The sequence below is a fragment of the Aulonocara sp. 'chitande type north' Nkhata Bay genome, linkage group LG1, assembly GCF_057382095.1.
Source record: "Aulonocara sp. 'chitande type north' Nkhata Bay isolate Kocher_YH1m ecotype deep benthic linkage group LG1, A_spYH_male_GT1.1, whole genome shotgun sequence".
Taxonomy (NCBI): Eukaryota; Metazoa; Chordata; class Actinopteri; order Cichliformes; family Cichlidae; genus Aulonocara; species Aulonocara sp. 'chitande type north' Nkhata Bay.
The window spans coordinates 10,805,695-10,821,641 of record NC_141344.1 but is presented as its reverse complement, the minus strand read 5'-3'; the positions used below and the strand labels follow the sequence as shown (position 1 = coordinate 10,821,641).

At 39.7% G+C, this 15,947-nt stretch overlaps 1 protein-coding gene across 9 annotated transcripts in view; it reads left to right on the top strand.

Moving 5' to 3' along the window:
- celf6 (CUGBP Elav-like family member 6) overlaps nucleotides 1-15,947 on the top strand; it is a 152,206-nt gene that overhangs the window by 126,460 nt on the left and 9,799 nt on the right. For 6 of the 9 annotated variants that reach the window (XR_015125278.1, XM_086265941.1, XM_086265611.1 and 3 more), the window contains 6 exons: nucleotides 3,496-3,669; nucleotides 4,567-4,714; nucleotides 7,148-7,297; nucleotides 8,447-8,509; nucleotides 9,077-9,157; nucleotides 12,959-13,102. Coding sequence is in view for 8 of the 9 variants with exons in the window: in XM_086265941.1 (XP_086122067.1) it covers nucleotides 3,496-3,669; nucleotides 4,567-4,714; nucleotides 7,148-7,297; nucleotides 8,447-8,509; nucleotides 9,077-9,157; nucleotides 12,959-13,102 (760 nt within the window). In the remaining variant the exon portion in view is untranslated. The remainder of the gene's footprint in view (nucleotides 1-3,495; nucleotides 3,670-4,566; nucleotides 4,715-7,147; nucleotides 7,298-8,446; nucleotides 8,510-9,076; nucleotides 9,158-12,958; nucleotides 13,103-15,947) is intronic. The other 3 variants (XM_086265771.1, XM_086265526.1, XM_086265638.1) reach the window with 3 other exon arrangements.

Here is a 15,947-nt window from a genome sequence, read left to right as displayed (position 1 = left end):
CTTATTATTCAAAATTAGTGAATAATGTGAAGAAAAAATGGTTCTTAGTGAGTTAGTGGCCAATCATTACAGTGCTTTTTGAAATTCCAGTTTTCCCTTTATTGAAACTGTTTTTATACTGCATTGTTATTATTGTTGTTTTCAAGTGTCTGTAAAGGATTGACGATATGTGTCTTTTTCCATTTTTGTAGACACTTAACACTGGCGTCTTTGTATCACAATAATGCAGAGATAAAAGCATAATGCGATTTCACCGGTGTAGTTGCATTCTAATCCCTCAATTACCATTGTGTATTTTTCCATCTACACATTTTGTGACCTATACAAAATCCAATATAGGAGATTTTCACAAGTCAAGTGCATTGTTCAAGAAATTAGATTCGTTTTTGAACCTGTGACAAATTCCTTAGTTGTACCTGTCAAAAGTGAAGGCTCCCTGTTGGCCCTTATCAAATTCGGAAAATTCATTTTCTCTCCAGGTAAAGGAGTCATGCTGGTCGAGGTTATTATTCTGTTTGTTTGTCAGCTTGTGATTTTCTGCAACCAGTGAGGAGTAGCTGCTTTGCATCCAGTGCTTGTTGCTTGCCACCACCTGTTCCTTCATTACCTGGCCAGATACTATTCTTTCTTCATGTAGACAGACACTCTTAATCTGTAAGGGATCACACTGAAATCTGCCTTTTTGATTAGATCTTGGATCTAGTTGCCTTGAGATGTGAGGATATGTAATTCTCCTGTTCAGAGGTGAGGGTAAGATTTTTTTTTTCCTTGGCTTTTATACTATGAAAGTCGGAAATGCTTGGCTCTGACATGAGCGGCAGAAATGAAAACACCTGCAGAGGCTGTTGTACTGCTTTAACGCCAGTGCCAAGGCTACGCGCAGACTATGCAGACGTTGCAGAGTGGTTCTCCTCCCGTGCTGTCGTCTATAACAAAACACTGTGCTGGGTGAAACGAGACCAGGCCAAACTCGCCTCATCTTGAGTCACGGCGCAGTGAGTACAGGGAGCCTCGGGCTTTCACAGTCCCGATGATCACAATGCATTCTTCATGAGGTATTAAATGAATATAAGAATACACAGATACACAAAGCAGAAAATGAATGTAATCTAAATGCCAAGCCCCTGTGCTGTAGGCAAACTTGAGCAACAACGCTCGAGGAAGATGTTTGCTTAGTGCCAGCCTCATTAAATCCAACAGCCCAGTCCCTTCAATTGGCCCACAAAGTTGAGAAAGAACAGAAAGAGGTCAGAAGGTGGAATGAAATGCAATTAGAAAGGGAAAAACTGTGCCGTTAACGGCGCCATGTCGGCGTATTGATTTAACTAATTGAAATGGCATCAAGGGAGAAACACCAGATGGGTCTCCTCTGGCCTGAGGTAGGGTGCTGGCTGGCTCTGATAGGATCCCATCTGAGATGTACTGTCCCTGGGGTCCATGCTGATTCCTTCCACCATTCCAGCCTCTTTCTCACAGTTAGCTGGAGCCAACATTTTCTCCTGGATGTGTTTGTACAATGTTTATAGGAAAATGTTAACATCCTCAAATAGTTTGCAAAGAAAACAAACAAAAAAAAGAACTTATTTCATTTTGCATTTCCTAAATAGATATTTACAGTACATATTAGTTATATTTTATACAGAAAATTATAGACTTACAAAGGCAAGAAATAGTGCCGAGGGGAGGATAGCGTTTAAGAAAACGGTGACTGACTTTAGGGAATTGCACAAAATCAATAATAAATGTTGCGTGTAGGCTGGATAAATATATGAACTTCGCATTATGCAAGATTTATTTCAGCAGTCATAACTGACCAAAGAAAGCATGTGAAAACCCTGGCAAACTGCCCTCTCAATGGCACTATCGCTTATCTGTTACTGTTTAAAATTTCATGAGGCACTTACAAAAATAGGACACACTTTTTGCATGAATTGCTTTGAAATAGCATAGAGTAAAGCTCAACTACAGCAAGATAAACATTTTTGTACTATATAGTTGCAAAATTCACCTACACGAGATGGAATTTTGTTTATTTCTATGATTATCTGTTGGTGTAGCTCTGCTTTGGAAACATTCCTTTTGTAAATGGTACCTTAAGCTTAAATTTGAATCTTTAGAACAGTTTGGTCTACCTTTGTCAACTTCAGTATATGATACAAAAAGTCCCATGAAATCATTTACAAGAAACGGGTGTACGCAGCATCACTCACCCTGATCAACCTTATCTTTGTGTGTCCTATGCAGCTCACATTTTTGATTTCTATAACTCAAGAAAATATGGAAATTTAAATCAAAGCCCGAATTTGTACTGACCCTGTCAGGATGAGACATTTTGTGAAAGATGAATCCAAGTTGTGATTATGGAGTCCTTTTCTCACCGCGACTTTGCTTTTATGATCTTACTAATCATATCCTGACTGCCCCCTGGCTGTCTCTGTCCTTCTGTCCTGGTGGTACTCCGTGCTCTTTCCCAGCATGCACTGCCTGTAATTAAATAGGAGACTAGTTCTCTTGACAGTGTATGTGGCTGTTTTCTTTGCCTGACATACCCCCCCTCCCCAGTCTCTCTCTCTCTTCTTGCCTGAGTGTCGCATGAGGAACTGACTCTGGTCTCTGTTTCTCAAATGATTTAATTGGATGCAAACTCAGGAGCGCGGACATCAATACAGAACTATATCTGCCATAAGGCAGAGCCATTAGTCAATACTTCGCCCTCCACATGCCGAAGGCTTTTGTCAGACCTAATTACCCGGTGCTGTATTCAGTGGAGCTTCACCAGTGGGGGACTTGGACTCCTGTGGGATCTGGTTAGGATCACAGTTCACTTTCAGTGTATACAGCAGAGTTAGAAAGTTCACAAAAGCAAATATCACTCACTATTCTTTTCCATTTAATGCTGACAGCTAAATGACTGCAGTCATATGAGGGGAATTTTTAATTCCAGTGGCCTCCTTGGTTTAGAGATATGAGTTCTTAAAGGCTTGAGTATGATGTGCACTGGACATTAAATGACAGAAATGAGTTGCACCAGTTCTCTTGTTTCACACAGGGAATCCACACTCGTGTTTTAATTGAAAAAAGGTTTGGACATTTATTAAAATGTACTTTTTATTTTTAGGTATTTCCCCATGGGAAACAAATACTGTTAAAAAAGTATCATGAACTATGACAATGCAATATATGGGATTGAAAACTTTGTTTTTAAGGGTTGCCAGATGTTCCCAGATCATATTTAAACTGTTCCAGGTAAAAACTGTTCCAGGTTAAAAACAACTGCAGTTCAACGACTTCTTGAACTGCTGTAGTTATATAAAAAATTGCAGTTCTTTTTGTCTTTTCAAGTTTATCATGAATTTATAACATTTATACAGCGAGTTTTGGCTAACAATAGGGTGCATACCAAAATAAAATGTAAAAAAAATCAAAGCATAGCTACAAAAGTATTTTTAATTTCAAAGTTGACTATTTAATCAACCTTGTAAATCTCCCCTCTAGGGTGCCTCGTCGAGCCTGGTGGTCAAATTTGCCGACACTGATAAGGAGAGAACCCTGCGCAGAATGCACCAGATGGCAGGCCAGCTCGGCATCTTCAGTCCTATGACCATCCAGTTTGGGGCCTATGGCGCCTACTCTCATGCTGTAAGTCTCAGCCCGGCGGGGGAGGAGACGGTGAGCTTTAAAAAAAGAAAACAAAAACTGTTGTGATTTGAGGTTTGAACTCACACTCTCTCCCACTAGGCATGTGGCACTCCCAGTGAATGGTTCCTTAAGTGATTTACACTATCAAATAGCTGTTAAGAATCCCAAATTAAAGTGGCTTAAGAAAAAATCCAGCGCTGCTTTTTATATTGTCTTTTTATCCCCTTGTTTGTCCAGGGAAGCTGTTAATCACATATGCCCAGCACTACACTGTTTTACTTGCATACATATTCATTTTTCATTCCTGCATTTTCTGACTCAGCCTGTGAATCTAGACTGCAAATGCGAGCTTGCCTTTTTAACATTTTCGTCTTCTTACACATTTCTTTTTACCCAGACAGAGGTGCACGTTATTACTAACATCCCACATCGATTCCCCCCACCCCACCCCTTTCTCTGTCAGCCCTTCCCACCCCCATTTCATATTCACACATGAAAGTCACAGCCTGAGTTAGGAGTCTGTGAGATTTTACACTCACACAGTAGCTAACAGCTCACCCTGACAGGTGAGAATCGCCCACTCACTATCTTTCCTCTAACTCTGCCACTGTTGTCCCTCTTTTCCTCTCACACACTTATACATATACAGTACATATACAAATACATATTCTCAAACTCATTTCACCACATACCCTTTTGTTTCTGTATAATAAGCACAAGGCCAATGCAGTTTTACAGGAGCTGGGAAGCAAAGCTGCAGGGCAACACAAACCACTCTGTTCAAGAACAAGGCATTGGCCAAGCAAACAGAGATGTGAGAGTAAACATGCTCTGATCCTGCGGCTATTTCACCCTACTTTCCTTTTCTGTCCTTCCTTCCATCCCTCCCACCATTCGCCCTCTCCCCACTGCTCTTTAATCCTACAGCAGATGATGCAACAGCAAGCAGCCCTGATGGCAGCAACACAAGGGTCCTACCTGAACCCTATGGCAGCCATCGCTGCCGCACAAATGCAGCAAATGGCAGCTTTCAATGTCAACGGCCTGGTGGCTACTCCCATGACACCTTCCTCAGGTATACATTAACACACACACTACTAGCTGGTAAGGGTGCAAGAGCAGAGGCATGTGCAAAAGCACACATATACAGCCATTCAGGACTTTTCTTTTCATTTTTCACTCCTGCCCTGGAACATTTTCATCATTAGCAAGAATTATAGAAGCAGTAGTAATATATTCATTCAAGGCCTTTCTAGTTTTGCCCTTGTTACATTTTTTAAGATATAGGTCCCATTTTCTGGGTTAAGGCAGACACTGTCATTGTTGAATTAAAGGAAGAAGAGCCTTGTACTGAGTGAGGCATGATGGGAGAAGATGTACAGCATTCCTTTACACTCATTGGCAGCCACATTATAGAGTCTCTTTCTCCTCTTCTCTCACATTATCTTTCATTTTCTTTCTGTCTGTCACTCCTTCCTTCTGTGTCTCTATGACAGTGTTTTCTGGGAACTCAGCCAATCCGATGACTTTGGATGCAGAGTCCTTGGCTTATACAATATAAGAGCAAAGATTTGTGTGAGATAATCCTGGACCCCAGTCTGAACTATCATTTTGGCCCTTGTCATGAGGAGCTTTGATGGCTCGACACTAAGTAGGCAGGCTGCCTGAAGACAGGGTCATTGCAAATGTATTAAATAAAGTGGCTTGACACTGTACCTGGCATTTGTAATCCACAAGGCCTACATATTCCAGGTAATGCCTATAAAACATAATCCTACATGACTTAAATGCCCTTCACCTAGATAAGAAAAATAATAAAAATCCATCAGCATAAAAATGCACCGACAAGGTGACAAACTTGGAATATCATCGCAAGGAGGAAAGTTGGTATGAAAAAAAAGACACAGGTCTCTACATCCAGTAGACTTGCAGGTTTATATGTATCTGGACAAAAACAGTTTTTGTCATTTTGCATCTGTACACAAATAAAAAAAAAAAACAAGATGTGAGTGAAATACAGAATTTCAGCTTTGATACAAATTTGAATTTGTATTAAAATATTGTTAAATGACTGTTTATGAATTACAGCCATTCTGTATACAAAGCCCCCCATTTCCAAAGGCTCAAATGTAAGTGGATAATTGACTAACAAGCAGTTTCGTGGCCAGGTGAGAATATTTCCTTGTTTTTCTATGAAAAATTACACAGACGAAAGATCTGTGATTGAGTCCAAGTTTTAAAGTTGCTTTTGGCAACTGTTTACTAGAAATCCAAAAATAAGGTCCAAAGGGACATTGCAATCAAAGGAATACTCACTAATCTGAAAAACTCCCAAAACAAACTGATACAGCAAAACTTTAGGAGTGGCCAAATCAACAGTCATTCCCAGAAGGATATGACTCTGTGCTGAACATTGTTTTTTCAGTGGCAAATGTTGCATTTTCTCCCACTGAAACACAAAGTCCACATAAACAGAAACAACTTTCTGGGATTTCCTTACCTGGATGATTGAGCGTGCATCTAGACTAAGTGCTTTTTTTAAATTGAAAACTGAATGTTCAGTCAAACCAAGCCAAACCTTCCTTGATAAAGGAAAACACTGACATCATCTTGTACAGTCAGGAACGCTCTTAAAGAAGGAGCCATATAATTAAGTCTACAATAAAGAGACACCTTTATCAAACACTGTTGACACTCATGAACAAAAAGACCAGATTTGACTTTGTCAGAAAACATTTAGAAGAGCCTACACAGCTCTGCAAAAAATCTTAGATTAACTAAGATTACCAGAATGATGGAAAGAGAAAAGTGCCAGGAAGTCATACTACATCATCTGTTGAGCATGGCGGAGTCAATGTTATGGTACTGACTGACACAAGCCTCATTGCTGCTGTTCAATAGGCTACTGAACAAATTTAAACTTTTTAAAATTATGCAAAATTGCAAAAGGCTTAGCCGTGTCTCTAATAAAACCTCTGTAACTTTGCTTTGCTTCACTTCAGCAGCATTAGGTAATGTTAATATGTTGATTACGTTTTGTTTTGTTTTTGATCTACTGGAGAATATTTTTAAGGTTATCTGCTATAAAATCCCAGGCCAGGAAAGTCGCCTTCATGCTTTTCTGTGTTTTCTCCTCGGCTACTTTGACACAAAGGTATCTGCTGTGATGCTTACACCTTTGATAAAGTCTCGCAAGTGTCAGCTTTCTTTTCATAGAAATAAAAATATGGAAATGTACTGATACGTGATTAGAATTATAATATTTCTGACTGTCTGAGGCAAAATTTACCCGATTCAAATCGAATCGGATTGAATCGATTCTAGAAATCAGTGACGATACCCAGCCCTAGTCAAAATGTACACATCTGTACCCATTCGATGCATGTTATATTGTAGTACAGGTGAGAACATGTATTTTTCACTACAAGAATATACTTTTCTTGGACCAAATTTTAAGCTTGTTGCCTACACCCTGCAGTTTTCATAATGACTCTGTATCTATTTGCAGGCACCAGCACACCCCCAGGCATCTCTGCCACAGCCGTGCCCAGCATAGCCACTCCTATTGGGGTCAATGGATTCAGTGCCCTCCCACCTCAAAGCAATGGGCAGCCCACATCCGAGCCCATTTACACCAATGGTATTCACCCTTACCCAGGTGAGAATATCTAGGTTTAGCTGAGTCTTGAGTCTGTTCTGGGCCTGGACACTGTTAGCTGTTAGCACTGACAGTGTGTTATTTTTTATTATGCTTCTGTTGTACATTCACCCAGCAACAGCTGAAAACAAATTTGCCTAAACATCTAAACAATGTTAACAATTACTGGTTGAAGATTGGTTGAAAAGTAAAAGGACACACCTCAGATAAAATTCAAACCAAGCACCTTCTGTGTGTGTATATGCATTTTTGAAATAAACAGAAATACCTCTTAAACAGATATCTATTAATAGATATATCCGCTTATATATACTCTTTTTAACCAGATGTTGTCTTCTTTAGCCTTGCCAATGTCCTGAAATTCTCTACCTTTCACTCATCAACCAAATTTTGTTATAAGTTTTGAGCATTCAATTTTGCTCAAAGTTGTGATCAGCCACGATTTTGGAATTTTCTTAAAGTCCTTGGCCAGCTCACCAGATTTACCACAGAAAAAAATATTCATGTTGGTGCATACTAGAGCTACAATGCAAGTTGTCAGCTGTAACAACTTATATTAGTTCATGTAAAACTAAAACTTCAAAAGGCTCTTTTAAACTTCACTTTCTGATCATATTTTTTTCAACTGAATTGAAGCATTTAAGGCTTGAGGGTCAATCAACAGTATCTTTGACAGATTTCTGAGAAGCCATCCCAGTATCATGATGAATCCATCAGTTCATCCATCAGTCAATTATGGCTAATTTGATATGTCTCAGTCTGTTCTCAGCTTCTTAATGTTGCCTTGGACTGATTCCTGAAAAATTGACAGACATTCACTCTCCACTTTTGCATTATGCAAAGGCAGCTGCAATTGTAATGAACTACAAAGTGGTTTGTTTGGCATGTAGTTAATATTTGATGCAAACATCTGGGACGAACAGGCATTTTGAAGAACTGAAAGACATGACAACCCAAATTTCTCTCACTCCCTGTGTGACCTTACCCCCCGATGTTTCTCTGCAACTAACCACAATTTCTGTCGTGCTGTTTAACATTCTCTCTATTTCTCTTTGTCTGTGTCCGTCTTGACCGCCATCTATCCTCTCTTTGTCTCATTTACTTTAATTTTGCTCTTTGTTGTCTGTCTTTCTTTTCGTCTCTGTGCAGCACAGAGTCCAACAGTGACCGACCCTCTCCAACAGGCTTATGCTGGTGTCCAGCACTACGCAGGTGAGCTGTCTCTCCTACCTTCACTACTCCCTCACTTCCTCCATCTGTCCCTTTGCCTCTTCCCTCTCCCATTCGGTTTGTCACATCAGCAGGCACATGACAGGTAGCGATTGCCAGATGACTTGCCAGTTTCCTCTTGGATCAGGCTACATTACATTAGAACTGCAAAGAAGATTTTTAATTGACTTGATATACACCCACACAAAAACCCTAATTCTAAAAGTACACCAAGAGCTGAGATTTTTAACCTACCCTAAGGCTCCTGGATGAGAGATGACACAGACCTGTCGTGAGCACTGCTTTGTGCATGACATCAGCTCTCATTAACATGGTGTTAGTCTTACTCCCTTTCTTTATGCGTCTGCTTACTTGAACTTCCCCTTTTACCATTCTCTTTGTGAAGTGATCTGCCAGCCAAATGAGCCCAGGCTCCCAGTCATCATGCAATTTATTTATGCAATGTCTAGAGGACACAAATGAACAATGGAATAATGATTTGAGTTTTGTTGTGTCAAATATGAAAATGGAGATGTGAAAAACTCCACTCTGGTTCTCCCTTTGCAACAGCAGCCTACCCTGCCGCCTATGCGCCAATCAGCCAAGCGTTCCCCCAGCAACCAACCATCATTCCCCAGCAACAGAGGGAAGGTAAGAGCGAGCAAGCGCGCCCACCCAAGATAAAAGGTGATAATTGCCATGTTCCATTCTAATGTAGCTGCGCTGCTTTGAATTAGCGAGGGAGGGAAAAAGCTGGCTGGGGAAAATATGAGAAAAAGGCTCCCCATTTAAAGAGAAGAACATTAGCAGTGAGATGGAAAGTTACTCTGTCATTATTCAAAAACTGCACTAATTCAAACTCGCAGTGCTGGACTGCTTAATCAGTCCATTACAATGTGTTTAAGTGGTTATAAATATTCATCAGATTAATTAGCTGCATGCATAATCATTTATTACCATTCCTAGTGTAGTGTTCGTTCTTATGGCACAGCATCAGATATAATAAAGTATAGGATATACTGTGACGGTAAATCACTCTTTTTGGCACCATTTGTCAGTCTCAATTATTCATCTATATGATTATATGAGACAGCGTAGAGTGGTATGAATAATCAATATATGGACTTGAAACTGAGTGTTTCCAGCATTGCCTGGAGGAAAAGTTAGTTTATGTTCATATTTTGTCACTAGTGTGTGCGCATGACAGGGTCACTGTGGAGAACTGTACAAATGAAAATGAATGCAGGCATACTTATCCACACAAGTTGCATGCTGGCATAATTCCACAGTATAGAAGAAACATAGAATCGTTAAGGCAATTACTTAACATCTCCCAGTGATGCATTTGAACATTTTAATAATTAGCAAGAATCATAGAAGTCACATTAATGCAAATACAGACAGCCAGACTCATAGGCACACTATCACACAGCTCTTCTCGGTTTAGCCAGTGGCCTGTCTGAGTTCTGGTCTCCTGTGGGTTTTGGCTGGTGTCCCAGCCTGTCTCGGGCCACTGCCACAGTCTGCAGCCCTTCCATTTAACAAGATACATTTAAACCTGAATACACAGGCAGAGTCAAACTTCAGCTTCATCCTTCCTCTGAAGGCTAGCAATTTGGATTCAGTCTAGCTGTGTGTGTGTGATATGTCAACAGTAATAGTCCTTCAAAATTCAAAATTATAATTTTATCCAGCAATATCAACACTAGCCTGTTAGGCACCACAGTATTGTATTTTATTTAATTCAGTATTGCAAAACACACTGACAGTAATATATGTTATGTCAATACACTGTTACACTGCTGTTAAATCAACCACAAGGATAAATAAAAATGCCTCAAATTTTAACCACAGTATACAACTAATTCTCTATTATGTCAAAACAAGAGATTTGTTGTTGTTGTTGTTTTGTTTTATATTCCAGAGTTTGGTGCATCAATCTGACAAAATTAGAACGTTAAAGTGGTTTATTTTGTGGTATATGTTTCTCTAGAAATATCATTGATTTTCAGTATTACCAACATGATATCGATTAGTTCCACATACTTATCCAAACACCTGGTACCTACATAACACTTAATGCATCTTTAACTACCAATTGTGTGCAAAACATCAGTGTGAAATGACAACTAACTCCTGTTGTTCAGCCTAAACAATAATGCTTTAAGTGACGTCAATTGAAGTCGTTCCTTATTTTACAACACTACTCCCCTGAACCTGAAGAGGGACAAGCAGAGTGACACCAGGGAGGTCTGGAGAGGCATGAGGAAAGTTACTGGTTACATGCCTAGCCATCAAACAGTAGATGGGAACATCAACATGTCCATGGCTCCATGTCCCAGTTGTTTTACCAATAGTTTCAAAATGAAAACACTGATGGCCAGTAACCCAGAAGCAACCACACCTCAAATTTATGGCCCTTGGAAGTCAGTGGCTACAGGTTATGGCATTTTATTTATATAGCATCATGAAGGCACTAGTTAGGTCTTTACTGGACACCCCCAACTTCTCCATCATATACCTAATCCACCATTCAAACACCTAGGTGATTGCCACACATTCTAATGTTACTCTGGTGTCTTGGATCGTGGAGTACTTTATTAGGCATCCTTGGAATGTGAACCTTTAGAAACTGTGTATGAGACAGTACTAAGGAGTATTAGATCACCACAGGAGACTGGCATGTTCCTTTTTATCATCATCTTATACTTTGGACACGAAGAACAACATAGACACCAAGGCACAGACACACCGCCACCTTTATCTGCTGTCACAGATACTTGCTCTCTATTTTAAAACACTCATTTTTCTTAAGCTAATAATCTGGCATGTTTTGTTACCCACTGATCTAGCCGAAATATTACCAACTGAAGTCCCATAGCTCTCTCTATGAAGTGAATGTGAAGTTTGCGCTTCCTATATCCCTCTCTATATACCTACTTTGCCACCTTCAGACAACTTGGCTGTTTTTCTGTTGCCAGGTAGAGGTACTTCAATTGTTCTGGGTAAAATAAATGTGCTATCACCTTCCTGTTTTGTGCACAGTTAACCTTTACTTTCAGAGGAGATTTTGTACCTAGTGCTAGAAAGAATGGCAGAGTAAGAGCCAGGCTCGTATGAAACAAGTGTAAATCCTGATGGTGCCATTATTCTCTAGTCGGTGCATTGTGCAATTAATCTTCACTTCGTAGTGCTAAAGCATAAAAAAAGGCCTTAATGTTTAAGTGTATTCTTTATAACATAAAGATTCATTAGTTACATGCTCATGCAGTAGCATACTGAAGTTGATTATAACAAAAACAACGGGGGATTATATTTGTAAGGCAAATGTGAAAAAAGTCCTCATGCACTAGTATTTTATTCTTTCAAACAAAAAGCTTTTCAAGCAAGCAAGAATTTAATGTGAACATTATGTGAAGCACCTAAATCTGTACAGAGAGAACTGAGATACAGTGTATAACTGCTTAAAAAAATTCTCACTCTGTCAACCAATATGTGTGTGTGTGTTCTCTATCTCAACGAGGCATAGTAGCACTGCAGCCAGCCACCACTGCAGCCCTCTTATCAGCCTTCTCACCAGACCAAGTCTCATCTCGTCATGCTATCACCCTGAGCAATGAGACAGGGAAGAAACCTAGCCAGGCAGCCAGCTGCAAGCTTACTGTCCCTGAGTCCATCACATTTCTCTTTCTTTCTATGTGTCCATGGCTCCCTCTCTCACTCTCTTTCCAGTTCATTCCTTCCTTTATCCAGATTGGCCTGTACAATATGTGGCAGCTGGTTGGATGAGTGTGAAGGATGGAGAGAGATTGGAACACAGTCCTACTGTCACACAGTAATTGGGGCAAAAACTTGGCTTATGTCTTAATGTGTGCTCTGTCTCTTCTCTGTTTTTCTGTGTCTCAGTGCTTCACTTTTCCCAGTATAGCTGTCTAAGTCTTTTACTTTAATTCAACTTCTTTTGGGGTTATGTTGTTAAATCTGGCTATTTTCTTTTCTTTTCATTCTCCTATTTTTGCTTCTACCTGTCTGTGTGTTGCTATTTTCAGCACATGTACTCACACAAAAGTCAAATTTAACCGTTATAATCTGATTCAGTGAAGTGTCCCCTCTTTATGCAGTTATTGTATGAAATGGGGCTCTTAGAAAGATTCAAATGGAAACCACAAAAACAACCTGAACATACAGTTTGACCTTATAACACTAGAAAAAATGGGATTAGGCTTTGTGTACGCCGCAAATGCCACAATAACCAGGTTTAACAAAGCCAATATTTGTGCCACCGATAAAATAAACAGAGTGAAGTGCTTCCAAGGTTCCTGCATTACTGGATTATTGTCAAGACTGCCTTATAGTTATTTTTTTCCACCCATGTTATTATGGTCAGTCTTTCTCTCACCGGGCACATTACACTCCCACATAACCCTTCTGTTGTCTTTCTCTCATCACCAGGGCCAGAAGGTTGCAACCTGTTTATTTATCACCTGCCCCAGGAGTTTGGAGATGCTGAGCTCATGCAAATGTTCCTACCTTTTGGCAACGTCATCTCCGCCAAAGTGTTTGTGGACCGAGCGACTAATCAGAGCAAATGTTTCGGTGAGTCAAAAATCACTTATGAAGAGAAGGGAAAAAGAATTCCAATGATCCAATGAAATGAATGTTGCAAGGTGGCTGTGTTTGGTAATATTCTCATTTCTCTTGTTGCTTCCCTGCAATTAGTGTATGCTTTTGCTTTTATTCCCACTGTCTGAACTAATCAAGCTGCAATTAACATTTTAAAAGTGTCGTTACATGCCACTGCACAGGGGAGCAGAGAGGGAGATCAAGGAACAGTGCTCCCTGAGTCTACCACACAGACATAAAAAGATAGTGGTCTTAGTAATAGAAAAGCCAAAAGCTCACTAGAATTGGTGAGCTAGCCACTGACCCAAGTGTCTCTCCACAGCTGGCATTTCATTCACACATGTATCCATCACACTGTTGATCACAACATTACGTGTCATCAGTGATGGGAATAACAGCGTTACAAGCTCCCACGGACGGCAATCACTTTCTGGCAAACGATGAGTTTTTGGCACAACACCTGGAGCTAAGGGGGGAAAACAATGGCATGAGTGCTGCTGTTTGGCTGAGGAAGAATATAGTAGTCGTGGTAAGCCAATCACATGACCACTTCAAGATGACAAAGCAATAAAGTGATATATACCAGTTTTTAAATTGTGCTAAGAGGGCAACTAAAACCAGAGTCATGATAAACAATATATAAGCGGTGTTTTTTTCTGAATACTTTCGTCACGTTTACTGTCTAAGGATAGAGCTAGCAAGCACTCTCTGCTTATGACCAAAAAACTAAAATAAAAAACAGCCCGTTCGTGTTGGTGGAAAAATGCACCATTTCAACCAATCAAAAAATGATACGGCAACAGGACATTTGGTTGTTTAGGAAGAGGGGGAAGTTTTAAGAGTGATGGCGAGAGAGAGAGAGAGAGAAAGAAAGACAACAGAGAGAGAGAGAGCGAGTTTTAAGATGGGAGAGATTTGTGACGTTTAGCGTGTTTGGAATGTGTAGTTAATGTGTTGTCTTGTGTAGTTAGTGTGTAGTGTTGTGGATAGTTTTGTGTTGTGTGTCAGAACAATGAGGCGACCACTGTCTCCAGGTAGAAACAGGAGTGATACACCTGCTGCTGTCAGACCTGCAGGCTGTGCAGGTCAGGCTATGATGTTCTCCTTTATAGTGGACAGATATTTTTGGAGTGGCACAAATAATTTGTGTGGCATCTTATTTAATGCAGAACATGTGATTGTTGCGTAAATAGTTTGAAATGGTTATTTAAAAAGGGGTAAAAGGTAAATGGCTGCAAATAACTGTATTGTTTGCAAAACTTGTGCATATCATTTTAAAATTGTCAATTTATATTTGCATTTCAAGTTATGAAATATGATTCATTAAACATGTTTGTGGTTGTTACAGTAAAATTTTAACTTTTTCTACACTGATTTTATGTTTTAGATCAATTGTGTTAATACAGTATGTAAAAATGAAAACATAGCTGTAAATTCAGACACATGAGGTTGTGCTGATGATACCAAACAAGGCAAAGTAAATCGTTTTTAAAGGTGAAATGTAGAGGAAACATCAAAAGTAGTTAAAAAATGGCCAATTATACCCTGGACCCCAGAGGGTTAAACTGTTTTTGTTTTTTTTTAAGTAACGCAATGGTTACTTTTCAAGTAACTAATTACTTTTAGAATCTTGTAACTCAGTTACTAACTCAGTTACTTTTTTGAAGAAATAACTAGTAACTATAATTAATTACTTTTTCAAAGTAACTTGCCCAACATTGCTCATCACCCTCTCTATCACACCATTACTGAGACAATTAGTATCTATTTCCCCTTCTTACAATTACAAGCCTCCTTTACCCAAGAGAAAAGCATTTTCCCAGACTCCCACAATCCTCCAGCTGGGCAACCCAGCAGCATCATGCCACCCCTCGCTTGCCTCTCTCGCCTCCCACACAGCAAACCAGTTCATCAGGGTGGAGGCGGTGCAGGTGGAATCCATGGGCTTAAAGAGATAATAATAGACTGGTGTGGGCCTTGCTGTTGATTCAGTTGGACAGCAGCACTCAGGAGACAGGGAAAGAGAGAGAGAGAAAGAGAGCAAGAGAGACAGAGAGAGAGAGAGAGATTTCCAGCATTGGCTTTCTTTCAGTTTCACTTCACCATGGCATGTCTGTGAGGCTTCCTCCTCTTTCCTCTCTTCTCTCATCTCTCCCTCTTTGTTAGACTAGCTCCCTGTGTGTCTTCTCCTATAAACATATGCCTCTCACTATCACTATCTGTCAGTCAACAAGGGAGAAGGACAAAGGGGCGGCAACTTCATCAGCCTCCCCAGCTTCTTTTTCATAGCAAGTAATTAAGATTTTAGCTGAAAAATATCAATTCAACCCATGATTCTTTTGTGGCTTTTTAAAAAAAAGTAATTTCTCCCTCCTTTTTATAGCAGGAGCCCCAAGGCTCTTTTGTAGGACATTAACAAATTAGGCAGAAGATGCTGTGCATTAGGGGAGATACGTTATTATGCATCTAAGAACTTGGAACACTTAATCTTAAAAATGTGTGAGTTTAGTCTTGATAGTGTGGTTAATGATTGGAAATGTGTAAATACATTATATGTGCATCTACACACTGTACACAGCTGTATCACAGTGAATAGATTGATTGTCTGATGAAGTCTATTGAATGAAGAAGAAAATATACTTAGCTATCTAATTATGCAAAGCACAATTACAGTGGCTACCAAATAAGAAGCGCTCATCTAAACTAGGTGACCTTACTGTTAATTAAACAGAAAATGTTCAAAGCACTGTGGTGTGTATTCAAATTTTGGCAGGCTAATTATTTATATATGTAACATTTAAATAAAGCAGTCTGTAAG